Genomic DNA, 16035 nt, shown 5'->3' on the forward strand with positions numbered 1-16035 from the left:
GGATGATTCATAGTATGTCGTAAAAGCTATGTCAGAGTTACGCATAATAATGGGCTGGTCAAAATTCATCCCGAGAATGGCAAGTCACCAGAAATAAGGTTAGAATGTTGTGAGGAGATATTACTAAAATATCCTGAGCTCATCTTGGGCTCAGGGTGTGTGTGAGGCAAAACTTAGCACCTGTTCATCTATGGGCAGTGCAGGAATCCATTAAGAATAGTGACGCGAAGCACTCCATTACATTATGAAATACTGTATCCCCTCCACAGCACTGTGTTCACTGAGGCAAGTGGACGGAATGATTACCTTAGAGAAATTTCCAGTCACATATTTAGAGTTGAACTGAAGTGGGTTTTCTTTTTAATTTACTAGGGTTTTCTCTACAACAATGTTCATTGACATTTGGTTCTTTTGTTGTTTACTACATTTATAGACTCCTTTAAAGAAATTTAAAACTGCTTGTTCCAAAAGTAAATATCCACATGCATCATTTCTTATCATTTTAGGGCAGTTAGAAACATCAGATGATGAGCTTTAACAAGGGCTTCTCTGCATGTAGAGAACGATAAATTAAAAATCAGATTTAATATTCAAACCTAGAAGTAGGTTCCAATTATCTTGAAAAATAAAAATCAATGGAATGAAATCCTTTCTACTTCCTAAGCTCATTGCAGCTGTGAGATAGTAATTCTTTGCAGCACTTTTGCTCTCCGTGGTTATGTTACTGCAGCTCAGCTGAGCATTCAAATTCTCCAAACTTCTGGTTAAAAGTCTACATGCATTTTCTTTGTGTATTCTTTGATTAGTGTACAATTTCCTGTAATGTGAAAATTACCTCATTCTGTAGGTCACGGATCATCTTGCTCTTTCTTTCCACTCCAGTCTTCAAAAAATTAATCTGAAAAATAAATAGAATCGTATGGATACACCTTATTGATATATTACCTTGCTCTTTTTTACTTTATATCATTTTGAGGTATCCTGAAATTATTACAGTTTTAATAAAAACATTAAAAAAGAAAGGATTAAAGTTTCATTAACCAAAACCTTAATTTCCTATATCATTATTCAATTTATTATATATATATAGTTTATTACATTAAAGCTTGTGTAAGTTTTCAAAGACATAATTTTATATTAGTGAATTATATTGATATTCTTTTTAATACCAATCAATCTACATTTGTTTTCAACTAATTATGGAAATGATTAAATTGGGGCTGCTGATATCAAAAATTTAATCAAGGTGCTAAAGATCACAGTAGCTGATATAACTCCAAATACAGTGAATTAAATAATTTTGGTTCTTTTGAAGAGAAACAAAGGGCCAGAATTCAGTTTCACGATCTACATCCATCCTTTCATGGCGGCTTCCATTATGACTATTTCCCAGGTAGCATGTATGAGAAATCCACCACCCAGTAAAAGTTACCCCAGATTTTGACTCTAAACTATAGAAGCATCTATTGTCTTTTCCGTGGTGCTTCAGCTAAGGAACCCAGAGAGAACCAGCTGTTCTGTAGCTCACATGGGTAGAAGATGTTATTGACCACCATTTTTGGTGTGGAAAGTCAAAAGACATGTTCAAATGATTAGCAAGAAGAGAATAGCAGGTTTCACAGAGATGGGATGAAGCTGGCATATGCAGATATCTGAGTCATATAGGTAGAGAGGTATAAGAATGATTCCAGTTGGAGTCTCTCGTGTCTTCAAGAGCTGAAACAGCTGTACTACTTTCTAGAAGACCCATAGCACCTGACTCCTGATCTTTGCTTTCTATAAAGGTCTGCTGGAGCCTTATGTTACCAGTAAGTGCCCTGCTCTTAGAGAATCTATGAACATAACAGCTCCATCTGTTACTGAATACTCAAGCTGAACCATCTGATAGTGATGGTATATATAAAACAGAAAATGCTTAAGAACTACCCGGCCTATTGTTTCAATCATTAATTCTCGAGGATAATTTAAACTATGTGGATGCTTATGTGAAGGAAATACCACTGATCACAATCACTGTCCCATTACATGGGAAACTCAAGACCTTTGGTGATCCAAAATATTTACCTGTAATGGCATGACACTATTTAAAGTTTATATATCTGCAGAACCAGGGCATGCTTTCTGATAGGTGAATTTCATAGCTAGTTCTATACATAAGTATTTTGTTGGTTAACAAAGACTTTAAATTGTGAAATAGTGGAAGCAACCTTAGTTACATACATAACCTATTCTGATGCCAAACCTTCATTTATTGATACATTCAGTATGCTTGCATTGCTAAAATTCACATTTATTAGGAATATACTGAAATAGATTTCAATATCAGGCTTGTAATTCATTAAATACTCCACACAGCCATATGAGAATATGAAACTCAAATATATTCAGAATATTTTAAAATATTAGCATTTTGAGATCACTGGCTTAGAATCCCAGCAGGATTTAACTTCCCTGCAGAAATAAGTATTCCTGCTATTGACTTCAATAATGGCTTTCAGAGACAAGAATATCAAGTGTTTGCTGTGAGCAAAGCATGGAAGAAAGGCGCTTCTTTATGCTTGATGAAGATGGAAGCTTTGAGGCAACTCTTGCCTTAGAATTATGTTTCATCCAGGACAAGTTGAGCTATAAAAGTTAACAGGAGGTCGCCTTCGCTTCAGCCGCCTTGAGGACCTTCGCCACTTGCCCGCTCGCTCTCCCGCCGTCCTATCCCAGCCGCCGGCTGAGCTTGCCCTCTCCCCGCTTGCAGACATGGCTGACACCAAGAACACCCCCGAATATGCTGCATTTTTCGCTGTCATAGGCGCTTCGTCCGCCATGGTCTTCAGCGCCATGGGAGCCGCCTATGGCACAGCCAAGAGTGGCACTGGCATCGCAGCTATGTCGGTCATGAGGCCAGAGATGATCATGAAGTCCATCATCCCAGTGGTTATGGCTGGGATCATCGCCATCTATGGCCTGGTGGTGGCAGTACTTATCGCTAACTCCCTGACCGATGGCATCACTCTCTACAGGAGTTTTCTTCAGCTGGGTGCTGGCCTGAGCGTGGGGCTGAGTGGTCTGGCTGCTGGCTTTGCCATTGGCATCGTGGGGGATGCTGGTGTTCGGGGCACTGCCCAGCAGCCACGACTGTTCGTGGGCATGATCCTGATCCTCATCTTCGCGGAGGTGCTTGGCCTCTACGGTCTCATCGTGGCCCTAATCCTCTCCACAAAGTAGCCGTTTTCCACCACCAGTCACAGGATAGGATGTAAAGACCACCCCTCCTCATTCCAGAACGAACAGCCTGACACACACGCACGGGCAGCTGCCCCCTCAGTAGTTGGTCTTGTAAATGCGCAGTGTCCTAGTGCCCATTGTCTGTTGCCCCTGCCTGGCCCCTGCCGCCCCGTGCTGTGGACATCTGGGCCCACTCATCTCCCATCCAGGCCCCTGACCAGTGAGGATGTCAGCCTCTGGCTACCCCACCCATCGCCCTAGAGTGCTCTGTGTATAAGGATGAATTAGAGTTGTCATTTTTCTCTTCACTGGATGTTTATTTATAAAAGATTTGACCTATTCATGCGTCTGTGGAGCAGCCCTGTCTCCCAACTATATAGTAATCATTAGTAAAGTGTTGCCTGTGGGGTTCCTGTTGCTGAGACTCCTTGGATGGAGCCACCCTCCCCCCAACCCTGGACAGCCAGGGTGGAGGGTAGCGTGTACAGCGCGCCAGGGCTGGCTTCCAGCTGTGTCCAATAAAAGTTCTCGGATGTGAAAAAAAAAAAAAAAGTTAACAGGAGTCATGAAATGCATCCAAAAACCATTAATATCTTTAATTATCATCGTCACACCTGCTAGCCTGTTATCCCTGCTGTCTGTCAGGCTTTGGCAAGGCGGACCCAAAGCTGAATGATTTCTCACTGCAATATCCATGCAGAGATGAAAACAAATCTTTCTGTCTTCATAAAAAGTGTGTTGGAACATGATCATTTCAAGGGGTATCTGCTGCTCACATAATAAAAATTTTCATAAATATATTCTCTTTCACTTTCATGTTTTATGACTTAATAAACAAGTTTGTTATTGTAATTCACAGAATTTTAGTTTGGACCTGGAAAAACTTCGCTTATTGTAATTTTTGGAAGAATTGTACAATTTTTCATTTGAATAAAAAGATCACAATTCAAAATTCAATCAAGGTCACCATAAAAGTATATCTTTCCTTTGAATATGAAATGTGATGGAGGTGGATCTTGTATTAATCTGTTGCTATAATTACCATAATAACAGCGCAGTTAACGTTTGTACTGAACAGGACACAGGTGGTACAGTATTATCTGTACATGGTGCAACTTAAGTTTTTAAAAAGTGCTTAACATTTTAAAAAATGCTCCTGGATAGTAAAAAAATTACAGATTCACAATAAAACTGATTCAGACACTGTTGGATAAATGTACGTAGGCTTGAGAGAGAAAAAAATATATAAAAAAATAAAGTTAATGTCTTAAAAAACGGGTAAAGTCTTTAAAGAGACAGAGTACAAATAGTTATAGATTAAAAAATTAAAAAAATAAGCCACATAAAAATGAAAAATTCACAGAGAGTCTGGATTCTTTTTTTTCCTCTTTTATTTATTTTTTTATTAATTAATTTATTTAATTATTAAAGATTTCTGCCTCTTCCCCGCCACCACCTTCCATTCCCCCCCTCCCCCAATCAAGTCTTCCTCCCTCCTCAGCCCAAAGAGCAAGCAGGTTTCCCTGCCCTGTGGGAGGTCCAAGGACCACCCACCTCCATACAGGTCTATTAAGGTAAGCATCCAAACTACCTGGGCTCCCACAAAGCCATTACGTGGATTCTTTATATTATTATGTTTTCTTTAAAATTTTTGACTATAAAGGAGCTAAATGCAGAGAGACATTTCATTATATGGGCTGCCAAGCTAAACCAGAATGGATATAAGGGTATTATGATTTCAGAATATGGGTCTAAGGATATGATGCTTTGGAGAGGGTCTTCTTTTGTTTTCACAGAGGATGAGACTCTATGGATTGCGTCTATCCCAATATGGTATGATAGACCACTCCCTCTTTAAAGGTTGCTGTGAACACCTTCAAAAAATTACTTCATTCAACTGCCGACTGAGATGACCCTGACACACAGGTTACACCATAAAAGATCTAAATACAGCGCCCCCATTCAGCAAAAAGCAGTTTGGAGAAAAAAAACTGCGCCCATATTCCCAAATATTGTTTATAAATATTCTTTTACATTTAAAGGGGGATATGATATAGATATAAATAATTTGTATTGGTATGGATTTTAAGGTCAATTTTGTTATATGTATATTTATTTCTGCTCTTGATTAAGGTATTGTGATTATGTAGTTCATTTAAAAATGTAATGTATAATTAGGAAATATAGGTTGTTAGTGGATAATCATCAATAATAGTCAAGCTTGTAGTCATGTTAGTTAGATTTTCTAGATATATAGAGATATATTTCAATTAAATAGACATTCTTCATGTCTTTCAAATACTACAGAATATGAAATTTTAAATATTTTAATAACTTAGGGTTTTTCATGACAATGAAACACGTCTGCTCATGGCAGCACCAAGCTACTTCAAGAGGAAGATGGGCATCGAAGACGCTCCTTATGGAGTTGGTTAGCCATTTGGGCAAGAAACTCCTCTTGCCTGGACTGATACATAAACTGGACACAGAGAACCCTCAGAGAGAGGACTGTTGAACTTGCCTAAAGGTGAGATGGTCTTTTGGGGTTCCTAACTTATGAAAGAGTCTGAGAGACATTCTGCAGGACACAGCAGAAAGTGACTGAACTGTCTTTGGAATTTCCTGCTTCATGAAAATGTCTGCTGGATACTATGGGCCTGAAGGCTAAAGATGGATGCCCCAACGGTACAAAGGAACTTTGGGTGACTGTCCAGGCAGTGAGATGTCTCTGTCATTTCTAGAGTTTTGGATCTCTTGTTTGCTTAGGTAATATTATATCCTTCTGGAGTCTTTGATGGAGTTGAAGAATGGTTAGTTATAGTTATAGTTTTCCTTAGTTATGATAAAGGATAAAATAGATATAAATATTACAACTGTAATTCTTGCTTGATAACTGTTTTGTTATATGTAATCTTACTATGTTAAAATGAAAGCCTTTTTTGTTTAAACAGAAAAAGGGGAAATGATGGGGTGGATCTTGTATTAATCTGTTGCTTTCATTGGTTAATAAAGAAACTGCCTAGGCCCATTTGATAGGCCAACCCTTAGGTGGGTAGAGTAAACAGAACAGAATGTTGGGAGAAAGAAGCCAAGTCAGTGAGTCGCCATGATTCTCCCACTCCAGACAGACGCAGGTTAAGATCTTTCCTGGTAAGCCAGCTTGTGGTGCTACACAAAATATTAGAAATGGGTTAGATCAATATGTAAGAGCTAGCCAATAAGAGGATGGAACTAATGGGCCAGGCAGTGTTTAAAAGAATACAGTTTCCGTGTAATTAATTCGGGTAAAGCTGTGCGGGCGGCCGGGCACCAGGAACGCAGCTCATATTACTACAGAAATGGTATAATGATATTACTAGGCTGAAATCCAATTCCCCATCAGAACGAGGGCAAGGCAATTACAAAAACTTTCCTTTTTTACCACAACTTTAATTACTGTAGAAGTATTAGAAGGCAAAATAATTAGTGATTGATTTGCAATAGTAGACTTGTCCAACACACAAATGTATTCAATGTTTAGCATAGGATGTTTATGTAGAAAAAAAAATCCCAAGCTGTTCTGTTAGAGGTTCATCAAACTGTTCTTACCTTGTCTTCCCAATTGAGTATAAAGTAAAACTTTAATCACTGGAAAGATTAAAAGTTTGCATTGTGTGTTTGTCCTAGATTTTCTTTATTGATCTGTTTATGAACACCAGGATACTCTCATGGGCTTCTTTGACAGGCTTTAAGGTAACACAAGAGTGATGAAAGCTCTTTGACATAAAGATTTCATTTTCTTAGCATGCTTTCTGGGCTGGTTAATCTTCATTTTCAGCTTGATTAGATTTAGATAATGCAGGGGAAACACTCATAAAGCTATCTGTGAAGGAGTTTCCAGAGAGGTTTTATTGAGAAGGCAGGAGCCTACCTGAAGGTGGGTTGCACCACCCCAGGGGTTAGATGACTAAAGAAGAAATAAGCCACAAATAACTGAGAAGTACTTAAAGAAATATTCAACTTCTTAGTCTTTGGAGAAATGAAAATCAAAATTACTTTGAGATTTTTTTCTTACACCAGTCAGAATGGCCAAGACCAAATAAAGAATGACAGATAATGAAGACAAGATGTGGAGGAGGAAACCTGCATTGCTGGAGGAGTGCAATCTTGTACACCCATGACGGTAATCAGGTTACTCAAGAAAATGGGAACTGATCTGTGTCAAGGCTGAGCAATACCACTTTTGGGAATATATCCAAAGGACTCTAGATCTTATTACAGAGATAATTGCTCACCATTGTTCATTTCTGTTGTATTCATAATAGCCAGAAATTAGAGACAGCCTAGATATCCATCAATCGAAGAATTGATGAGGAAAATGTGATACATTTATACAATAGAATATTACTTTAGCTGTTAAAAAATAAAATCATGAAATTCTCAGATAAATGAATGGAGTTGGAAAAAATCATCTTGAGTAAGGCAACCTAGATCCCAAATGACAATAGTCTATACATTCAGTTATACGTGAATGCTAGCTGTTAAGTCAGTAAACAGGCTACAATTCACATAACTAGAGGTTAGGTATAGAGTTAGGAGCTGGTGTGCCAGGGGTAGTGGAAGGTTGGATTATCTTAGGAAAGGCAGATAGAATAGATAGTTATGGATGGATGTTGTGGGTGGGGGCACTGGAACAATAGGACCAAACAAGGAGGAAGAGGGAGGTCAGTGTAGGAAGGAACTTGGTGAGGCGAACAAAAACTAAGGGTCATTTAAGGGGTCATATGGAAACCTAGTCCAGCAGAAGCTTTCTAAAACACATGTGAAGGTGATCTAAATGGAATGGCCAAGTAATGGGGTAATGGGGAAAATAAACCCCAAATAAACATCTCTCATCACCAAATGAAGCCTCCAGTTCCAGGAATGGGTCACATCTAATCTAAGTGTTGGTCAAAGAGACCCCATAGGAACTCTAGGCCTATTACTGAAGAAAACACCTACACAAATCATTAAACACGGAGAAATTGAACTGGTGCCTGTGTAAAGCATTCATCCCTACCGAACAGTGTTCATGATACTCAAAGTTACTCCACACACTTCCAAAGGAGAAAGGTAAACATTAATCCAGCTACAACACCTTAGATATATGATGGTGACCTCCCTGCAAGATGTGCTAGTGCAGTAGAGACACAAAGCTTTGGTGAGTAACAACCAATGTCTGATTGAACTTAAGGTCCACTTCAGGAAATGCAACCTATGCCTGACACTGCCTGTGCAGCCAAGAATCTGAGACTAGACAGGCCAGAGACCTTAAGGGAAAACAAAATACTACCATTCTGCTGAAGTGACATTACAGTACAATGACATCTAACAGTGTTCTGATTTACTTAGCTCAGTGTCATCCTCAGCCAGCAGCAGAGAAGGTTTGTACTACAGTAGATGCAAATAAATACAGAAGCCTGCTGCTGGACAAGCTGTGGAGAGACCGTTCTAAAAGGGATGTCTGCACAAGCTATTGAGAGCCCATCCTAAATGGGATGTCTCCATCAATTCCTCTCTTTCAGGACTCAGGGAAACGTGTGAAGGAGACAGAAGGGGTGAAGGACACTAAGGAAACAAATGACGGCAGGATGGTGCAAAGTCACAGAGACTGTGGTAGCTTGCACAGGATTTGCACAGGTCTGGGCCAGATGGGGTCCCATGATGAGATAGGAAGTGGACATAAGACCTCATCGTTAGCCCAGGAGCTATCTCCAAATGATAACCATTAACAAATGGGAAAATTAGTTTCCTCCAATTGAGTCTCAATGCATATACAAACCACTTTTAAGGCCAGGCCCAATGCCCACCAGTAGACAGCCAACACAAAAGGAACTCAGTGGCAATTTGAAGGCTTTTTACCCAAAATGCTTTGATGCTTTGTCAGGGCTCTTTGTTGTATTCTTGGTTTTAACCATACAGGTCCTTAGTATAGACACACACACAAATACATTATATATATATATATATATATATATATATATATATATATATATAATGTTTTTCTTTTTATTTTTCTGATGAGAAGCCAAGGACAATGGCACCAGGTTTCGATCCTAATACATGAACTGGCTTTGTGGGAGCCTAGCCTGTTTGGATGCTCACCTTCCTGGACCTAGATAGAAGTGGGAGGACCTTGGTCTTCCCGAAGGGCAGGGAATTTGGACTGCTCTTCAGTATCAAGAGGGAGGGGGAACGGAGTGGGGGGAGGGGGAGAGGAGTGAGGAGAGGGGGAGGGGAGTGGGGGGATGGGGCAATGTGTGGGAGGAAGGGGAGGGAAATGGGAAACGGGGAGGAGGCAGAAATTTTAATTAAAAAAATAAAATAAATAAAAAAAACATGACAAATTAGCATTCTTTTTCTGCTCAAAGTGTCATAAAGCTTTCAAACTTTCAATATTGAATATAATATTAGCTTTTTGAGTCTGTAAGGGATCTGTACATTAAGATATAGATTTTTGTTTCCTAATTCATTCAGTTTTTCATGAAGTGATTGTGTTTTATCAAGTGCTTTTGTGTATCTGTTGATCATGTATTCTTCATCTTGATATTATTGATATGGTATGCTTCCATTATTTTTTAATGCAAATATTTGAACCATCCTTTAATTATTTGTTACAAATTCACTTTTCCATCATAAATAATCTTTTTTATAATTTGTTGATTTAACAAGTTTGATATTATTTTGTTTTGTAACTGCAGCATTGTTCGTGAAAATAATTGCTTGCCATTTGCTCTTGGTGCCATATGTGGCCTTGCCAGACACATTTGTAAATATTCCATTGTCATTATTTATTTACTTTTAAGATAGCTTAAATGAATTGGTATTAGTTCTTTTATTAACAAACTAACTTAAAGGAATCTATCACTAAGCATTTTTTGCAAACTATTATTTTTATTTCTCATTAATATAAATGATACTGAGAAATTTGGTCTGTATTTTTCAAAATTAGGGACTGACGCATCCATTGCAAATAAATTAACGGCACCAAATATTATGGATTTGGTGCAGGTCCCGAGCAGCTTGCTGTGGGATCCCGGTGACGGCAGGTCCACAAACCAAGGTGGCTGCAGTGGGTCCTGGCAGCTTGTTGCAGGATCCTTGTGGTGGCAGACAGTGGGTCTTGGGAAGGTGTGGGCAGGCAGCAGGTGGGAGGCACATAAATGGGCACATCATACAGAATAGAATTATATATTTATTAGTTGAGTTATGGAGAGGAAGGAAAAAGGGGAGAAGGGGGGTGAGAGAGAGCCAGAGAGAGAAAGAGGGAGAGAAAGGAGAGAGAGAGAGACAGAGAGGGGGAAGAGAAAGGAACAGAGAAAGAGAGCCAAGATGGTGAGGGAGAGAGAGGCTGCAGGGAGTTGGTGTGGCTTGTCTCTTAAATAGACAGAATAATCACAACAAAAATGAACTAGAATAACTTTTAATATAGAACTAGTAGTTTTTAATATATAATATCACTTTTGTACCATTTCATGTTTTATTTTTTATTATACATCATATGTTTTCACCTGTTTAGAAACTTTATTGGAGATTTCTCAGATATTTGTAATAGTTTACACTACTGATGGTATTTTAACAATATTTGGTCACTTGCTCTGCTTTGCTCTTACATATAGATTGATGGGTTTGAAGCTGTGTGTGTGAATTTCTATGCTTAGGGCAAAGCAGAGTGTGATAATTTCAGTTTTTCCTGGGGTTTGCAAAGCTATTGCTAGTAACACCTTTGTCTGTAAAGATTTTTCTCTAGAAAACATTACGATCTTGGTAGTTGTTTTCCTTGAATGTTATGTTGTGTTCATTTTCCTAATTTGTTCATGATGAACAGTAAAAGTTTCAATTTTCAAATTTAGCATCTTTATATACATTTTCCAATACTTCTAACTTTATTGCTCCCATTTTAAGATTTTGTGTTAATATAGTTAAACTATTTTAATTCATTGTGGTTTCTAATACATCAGGAATTTGGTTAGTTTGGAAGCTTGCTTGCTTTTCTTCTTGTATTTAGTAGTCTTCTAGTTCTGCCATTATGTGTGTGGGACTAACACAACTCACATAGATATTTGATCACCCCCTGTCCCTGGATGCTCCAAGTTGTCAGTTTCCATGAAAGTTCAGTCGCATAAAGAGTTCCCACTATGGAAATACAGTGTCTGCACTGAACGTTACTCAATTATACTTGCTGTTATCCCCACCATCTTCCTTTCATCTCTTTCTCATCTCTTTGCAGGGAAGATCAAAGAAAACGAGAAGAGTCCTTCCTTTTCCGCACCTGGACTCACCTCAGGAGAGGCTTTCTTTGAAGTTGGTCACTTGGAATCTTTGCTTTATTCTATGAGCTGCTCTCTTTGTAACACATACATTTTATGATTTTTGCTGTCACGTTGGGTGATGTGACGAGTTTTTTAACTTCAGGAATGAAGCCTATCGTATGGTACTTCTTCACATCATCCCACTGCCTTAGAGCTAGCAATATTAAAAAATGATGACAGCTTAGGTTGAAAATTACTTTTCTTCATTATAATCTTCCAACACAAATAATGCCTAAAGGATATATGTTTTATATTGTAATACAATTCTTTGTTTCCCAGCACATGATCATTCTGAAGCACCATCATGTGTCTACATACACTTTAGTGTATGTTTACGTATTTCTAAATATGGGCACGCCTGTGACTTTAAACATATTTCAAACAATTATAGTAAATAACAATGATAGTGCATCTGTAGGTAAGAAAATACAAAGCATTACCAAAATTGAGTTGTCTTGCAATTACTAAATACAATGAAGTTTCAGGTGTTTAGTCAGAAATCATCGTCAGATCAGTGCTACAGCTCACGCCTGTGACAGGAACCTTTGTGATTCTGAACATCAGATCAATCTCACATAGCTCATTGTCAACCTATAGGAAGAACTGCTGGAGACGCATGATAGTGTCCTGATTGTGTAACTAAATGGTTTTGATTAGTAATGACTTAGCATAAAACATTAGAAAATCCCCAATGATTCAGAACAGACTACATTATGTGAGTCTTCCCTTGTCAGACATTAATCCTATGTCATCCTTGAGAATGCTTCCTGTATCATTAGTGGGTGGTAGTGGCAATGATAGCCTACAGTTTTGAAGTTAGTTACAATTCATCATCTCTTCTGCTTAGTACCTTGTGTGCATAGAATCAAAATAACCAATGAAGAGCTTTGTAAGTAGTCAGTAGGAGAGCCTGAGGGAAATGAAATGATCATATGTGAATTTGTAATAAAAATGGTGGGCAGAGAAGGAAGGACAGGATATCACTTTCAAGTCTACTATAGCCTATAAGCCAGACATAATTACACCTTCAATTATAAATATATTACAATATTTCTGTATAATAATAATATAATTTCTATATAATAAATTTCATATTTTAATAGTATAGTATTCTTATTTTAATAGTATAATAGCCCTTATTATTTTAATGTGTTACACTGTCTTAATTGGATAAATAAGCAAACGGGCAGAAATTGATCAAGTCCACAGAATCCTGTTTCACTAGGAATTATCCTCAGAACAGAATGCTAAGCCAGTCTGCGCAAGCAGGTTTGGGCTTAATAGAAATATGAGGAAAGTGGGGATAGGATTGTCACAGCTCTGAGGGAAATCCACAAGAAAGGTACGGAGAGCATGCTGGGTGGGGCACAGGGGCCATACTCTGTACCCATGGCATTTTCACTTCAGCCAAAGTTTACAGAAGCTTTGCAAATAAAAGGCTCACCACAGTTTCTAGAGAGCCTGTGCTTCCAGTAACTGAACAAAATGGATACCTTCATGAATCTTGTTTCTAAAATTGATGTTATATTTTATTGGCACTCCAGAAGGAGTCTGTTCCAAGAACCATGTGCTGGACCAGCTTCTTTCTCACTAGCCTGATAATGTGCTTGAAATACCCTTCTCTCTCTTCCTGCCTCCTTCCCTGGAGCCACAATAGGTCATGTACTCTCAGGACCATACTTTCAAATAACAATCAGCTGAAGAATAACACACTCTAGAGCCACTTCAAACCACTTCAGACCTGCCCTAGTGACTTAGATCCACAATGTGGGGTAGCTCCTATGTCTTCTATGTGTTGTTCACACTGCCCATTCTGAGCCTCTTTAGCTGTCTCACCATTGCACTGTCTCTGAAATCATAATGGGATCTACTGTCCAGTTCTCTCTGCTGGCCAGCACTAGCCTTCCCCTCGTGGGCCCTGGGTATAACATTCCATCCATCTTCTCAGTAATACATTCAAATCTGTTGACCTCTAGCAAACAAAGTTTGGTATTATATAAATTTTAAAAGGAGATTCAGGCACTAGATATTATATAGAAGTCTTATCTTTGCAAGAGGTGCAAAAGTGAGTCTGAGAAATAAATTTGAGACTGATATCCCAGCATTGCTTCAGGAGCCAATTTTCCTGTCTCTGGTGAATATCACTGATAAGAGCCACAGTGTGAGTGTCAAAAGGACATCATCTTGAAAAGATCTGGGGAGCAGTTGGACCCTGAAACTATAGGTCTTATCCTATGAAAAATCTGTGGGTCGGATGACCAAGCAGATAGTATGGCCCTGCCCCTGAGTGATTCCCATGCCATGGTAGTCTGGGACAGCTTAAGGATCTACATAGGTTACCTGGCTTTCAGTTCAGCTTCTACCCTACCCAGGAACAACTAAAGTGATCCAGTTGTCTGCCTGGTCAGCCTTTTGCTTCATCCCTTATAGAGAATCACTAGGAGTCAGAAGATTGCCAAATTAAACACAATGTTCACCCTTTTCTTATAGTAAATTGTGGCAAAATATTATGCTGATCAAAATGACTGAAGCTTCTGTTGTGGAGACTTCATTATTTTCTTTTTATAGTGTGTTTTTCTTTTGTGATTGGAGAAAAGGAAGAAATAACTTCTCAACCCTAAGCTATTACCCAAAGAAGAGGCACAAACACACTCACTGTAGCCTGATGTTTCTCTGCTTTCTCAGATGTCTCTTTAAGCTGATTCTGCAGGGCCTCCTGGAGAGACTTCATTTCTTCCCTAGGTTAGTAGAAAAAAGAACAAAGAAGAGATACCACATGATTCCACTGTTTCCCATGAACCTTACGAAAAAAAAGTTTGTCTATCAATCTACATTTAAGGAACAGCTAACTATAATTATGAAAATCTACAGCAATACAAAAGGCTACGTCTAAATACTCTGATAATAAAGGGCTTTCTTTTCATGCACACACATAAAGCAGGTGATATTTAAGGGAAATTGCCTTGTTATTAGGCTTTATAAGAATCCCAGAGTGTGAATCAATGTGAACAATGAATGTGTTCAATCAGCTCAATATACCAACTCAAGTTGGAAAGCTAATTTCACTGATGACATGTAGGGCGTGAACGTGTTAAGTCAAAAGTCATGATAGAATTCTGAAAGAAAATATGGTAATCTTCTGATCCTCATTAATTTCTTAATTTTGCAGTATTGTGGCCTAGCTATAACCTGAGAATTTTTCATGAAAACACAAGGAAAATAGATTTAATTCTAACTATTGCTTAATGGGCACAAGAAAGAAAATATATGACCTAAATGCATGGAAATTGGGCCCCAAGATCATTAGTATGCACAGACTATGTGTTTTGATTGCAGGGGTTGGAGATGATAAATATCACATTGTTTCTTACAGATACAATGGAAGCCAAGAGAGTTTCTCAGTGTAAGGGTTATGGGAATGAGTAATAACAATCATGCAGTGACTATGTGTGTGTGTGTATGTGCATGCATGTGTGTGCATGTTTGTGAATGTCAAGATGAAAGCCATTATTTTATGTGCTTACTCATTTCTTTTAAAGATTTACAATTTGTGCATATTGGATTAAGGCTATTGACTTGCTTTGACTTGACTTTTGTCACTCAAACTATCACCTCAAAAATATTAGATTATAAAAGTTAGTGTGTGTGTACATGTGTATGTACAAGCACATGTGTGTGTAATAGAGTGCACATATATGATATGTGACTGTGCCTAGAAAAGTTGCCTAAGAGCAACAACAAGCAAGCAAAGTGTTGTTCTATTCCATGAGAATCAAAACTGGTTTAAATTTGGCCATCAATTTCTGGGAAACTAGCTCTGGTAATTTGGGCAAGTGTTAAAATTCCCTCCTTGTAAATTTCCTCATTTAAAACTGGACACAATAATAAAAATCCTTTGTAAGCTTGTGGCAAGGTTTAAATGACACAATAAACAAAATGGTTAGCAGAGAGTATAGAAGAGAAAAGTACTAATTTTACAATCATTAAAAAAAGAAAACAACTTCATAGAGACCCTGAGTATACTCTTTGTTCATGATACCCCATAGGACAAGCTCTTTCCTCTAGCAGTAACACTCTGTGCTTTCTAGATCTCAACTTTAGGTACTGCAATCACCCAAATTTAATTTTCAGGGGAGACAACAAAAGGGAGGTAGGAGAGAAAGAATAAATTTTGGAATCATTGTGGTCCCGGCCAAATCCATAATCCATGGTTTAAAGCTAAATTTCAACTTTCGGGGGTATATTCATATATGGATATTTTTATCTGGAATACCAGATTTTTAACTGAAGAACTTTTGTGATATAATAATTAAATATTGCTATGATATTCAAATACTAAATTCAATATAATATAAAATATGATCATATGCAATAGATATACATACGTTACCTATCACATCTAAATATGTTATCTGTGAGTGATAGAAAACTGAGGCCCACAGGGACAGTGGCAGATGTTCACAGCATATGTGCACACACATGTAGA

At 38.1% G+C, this 16035-nt stretch overlaps 2 protein-coding genes across 2 annotated transcripts in view; one reads left to right on the forward strand and one right to left on the reverse strand.

The window, feature by feature from the left end:
• LOC130875604 (leucine zipper protein 2-like) overlaps positions 1-16035 on the reverse strand; it is a 143971-nt gene that overhangs the window by 100919 nt on the left and 27017 nt on the right. The window contains exons 4-5 of the mRNA XM_057771621.1: positions 14206-14287; positions 836-898 (exon numbers count right to left, since the gene is read on the reverse strand). Of these exons, the coding sequence (XP_057627604.1) occupies positions 836-898; positions 14206-14287 (145 nt within the window). The remainder of the gene's footprint in view (positions 1-835; positions 899-14205; positions 14288-16035) is intronic.
• LOC130876157 (V-type proton ATPase 16 kDa proteolipid subunit c-like) lies at positions 2650-3527 on the forward strand. Its single transcript, XM_057772611.1, has one exon. It carries the CDS (start codon positions 2752-2754, stop codon positions 3217-3219), a length of 468 nt encoding a protein of 155 aa, XP_057628594.1. The 5' UTR covers positions 2650-2751; the 3' UTR covers positions 3220-3527.

Source organism: Chionomys nivalis, chromosome 6 (assembly GCF_950005125.1).
Source record: "Chionomys nivalis chromosome 6, mChiNiv1.1, whole genome shotgun sequence".
Classification (NCBI taxonomy): domain Eukaryota; kingdom Metazoa; phylum Chordata; class Mammalia; order Rodentia; family Cricetidae; genus Chionomys; species Chionomys nivalis.

Coding starts and splice junctions, on each gene's coding strand:
- LOC130876157 (XM_057772611.1), top strand. CDS start 2,752: ATGGCTGACACCAAGAACACCCCCGAATATGCTGCATTTTTCGCTGTC.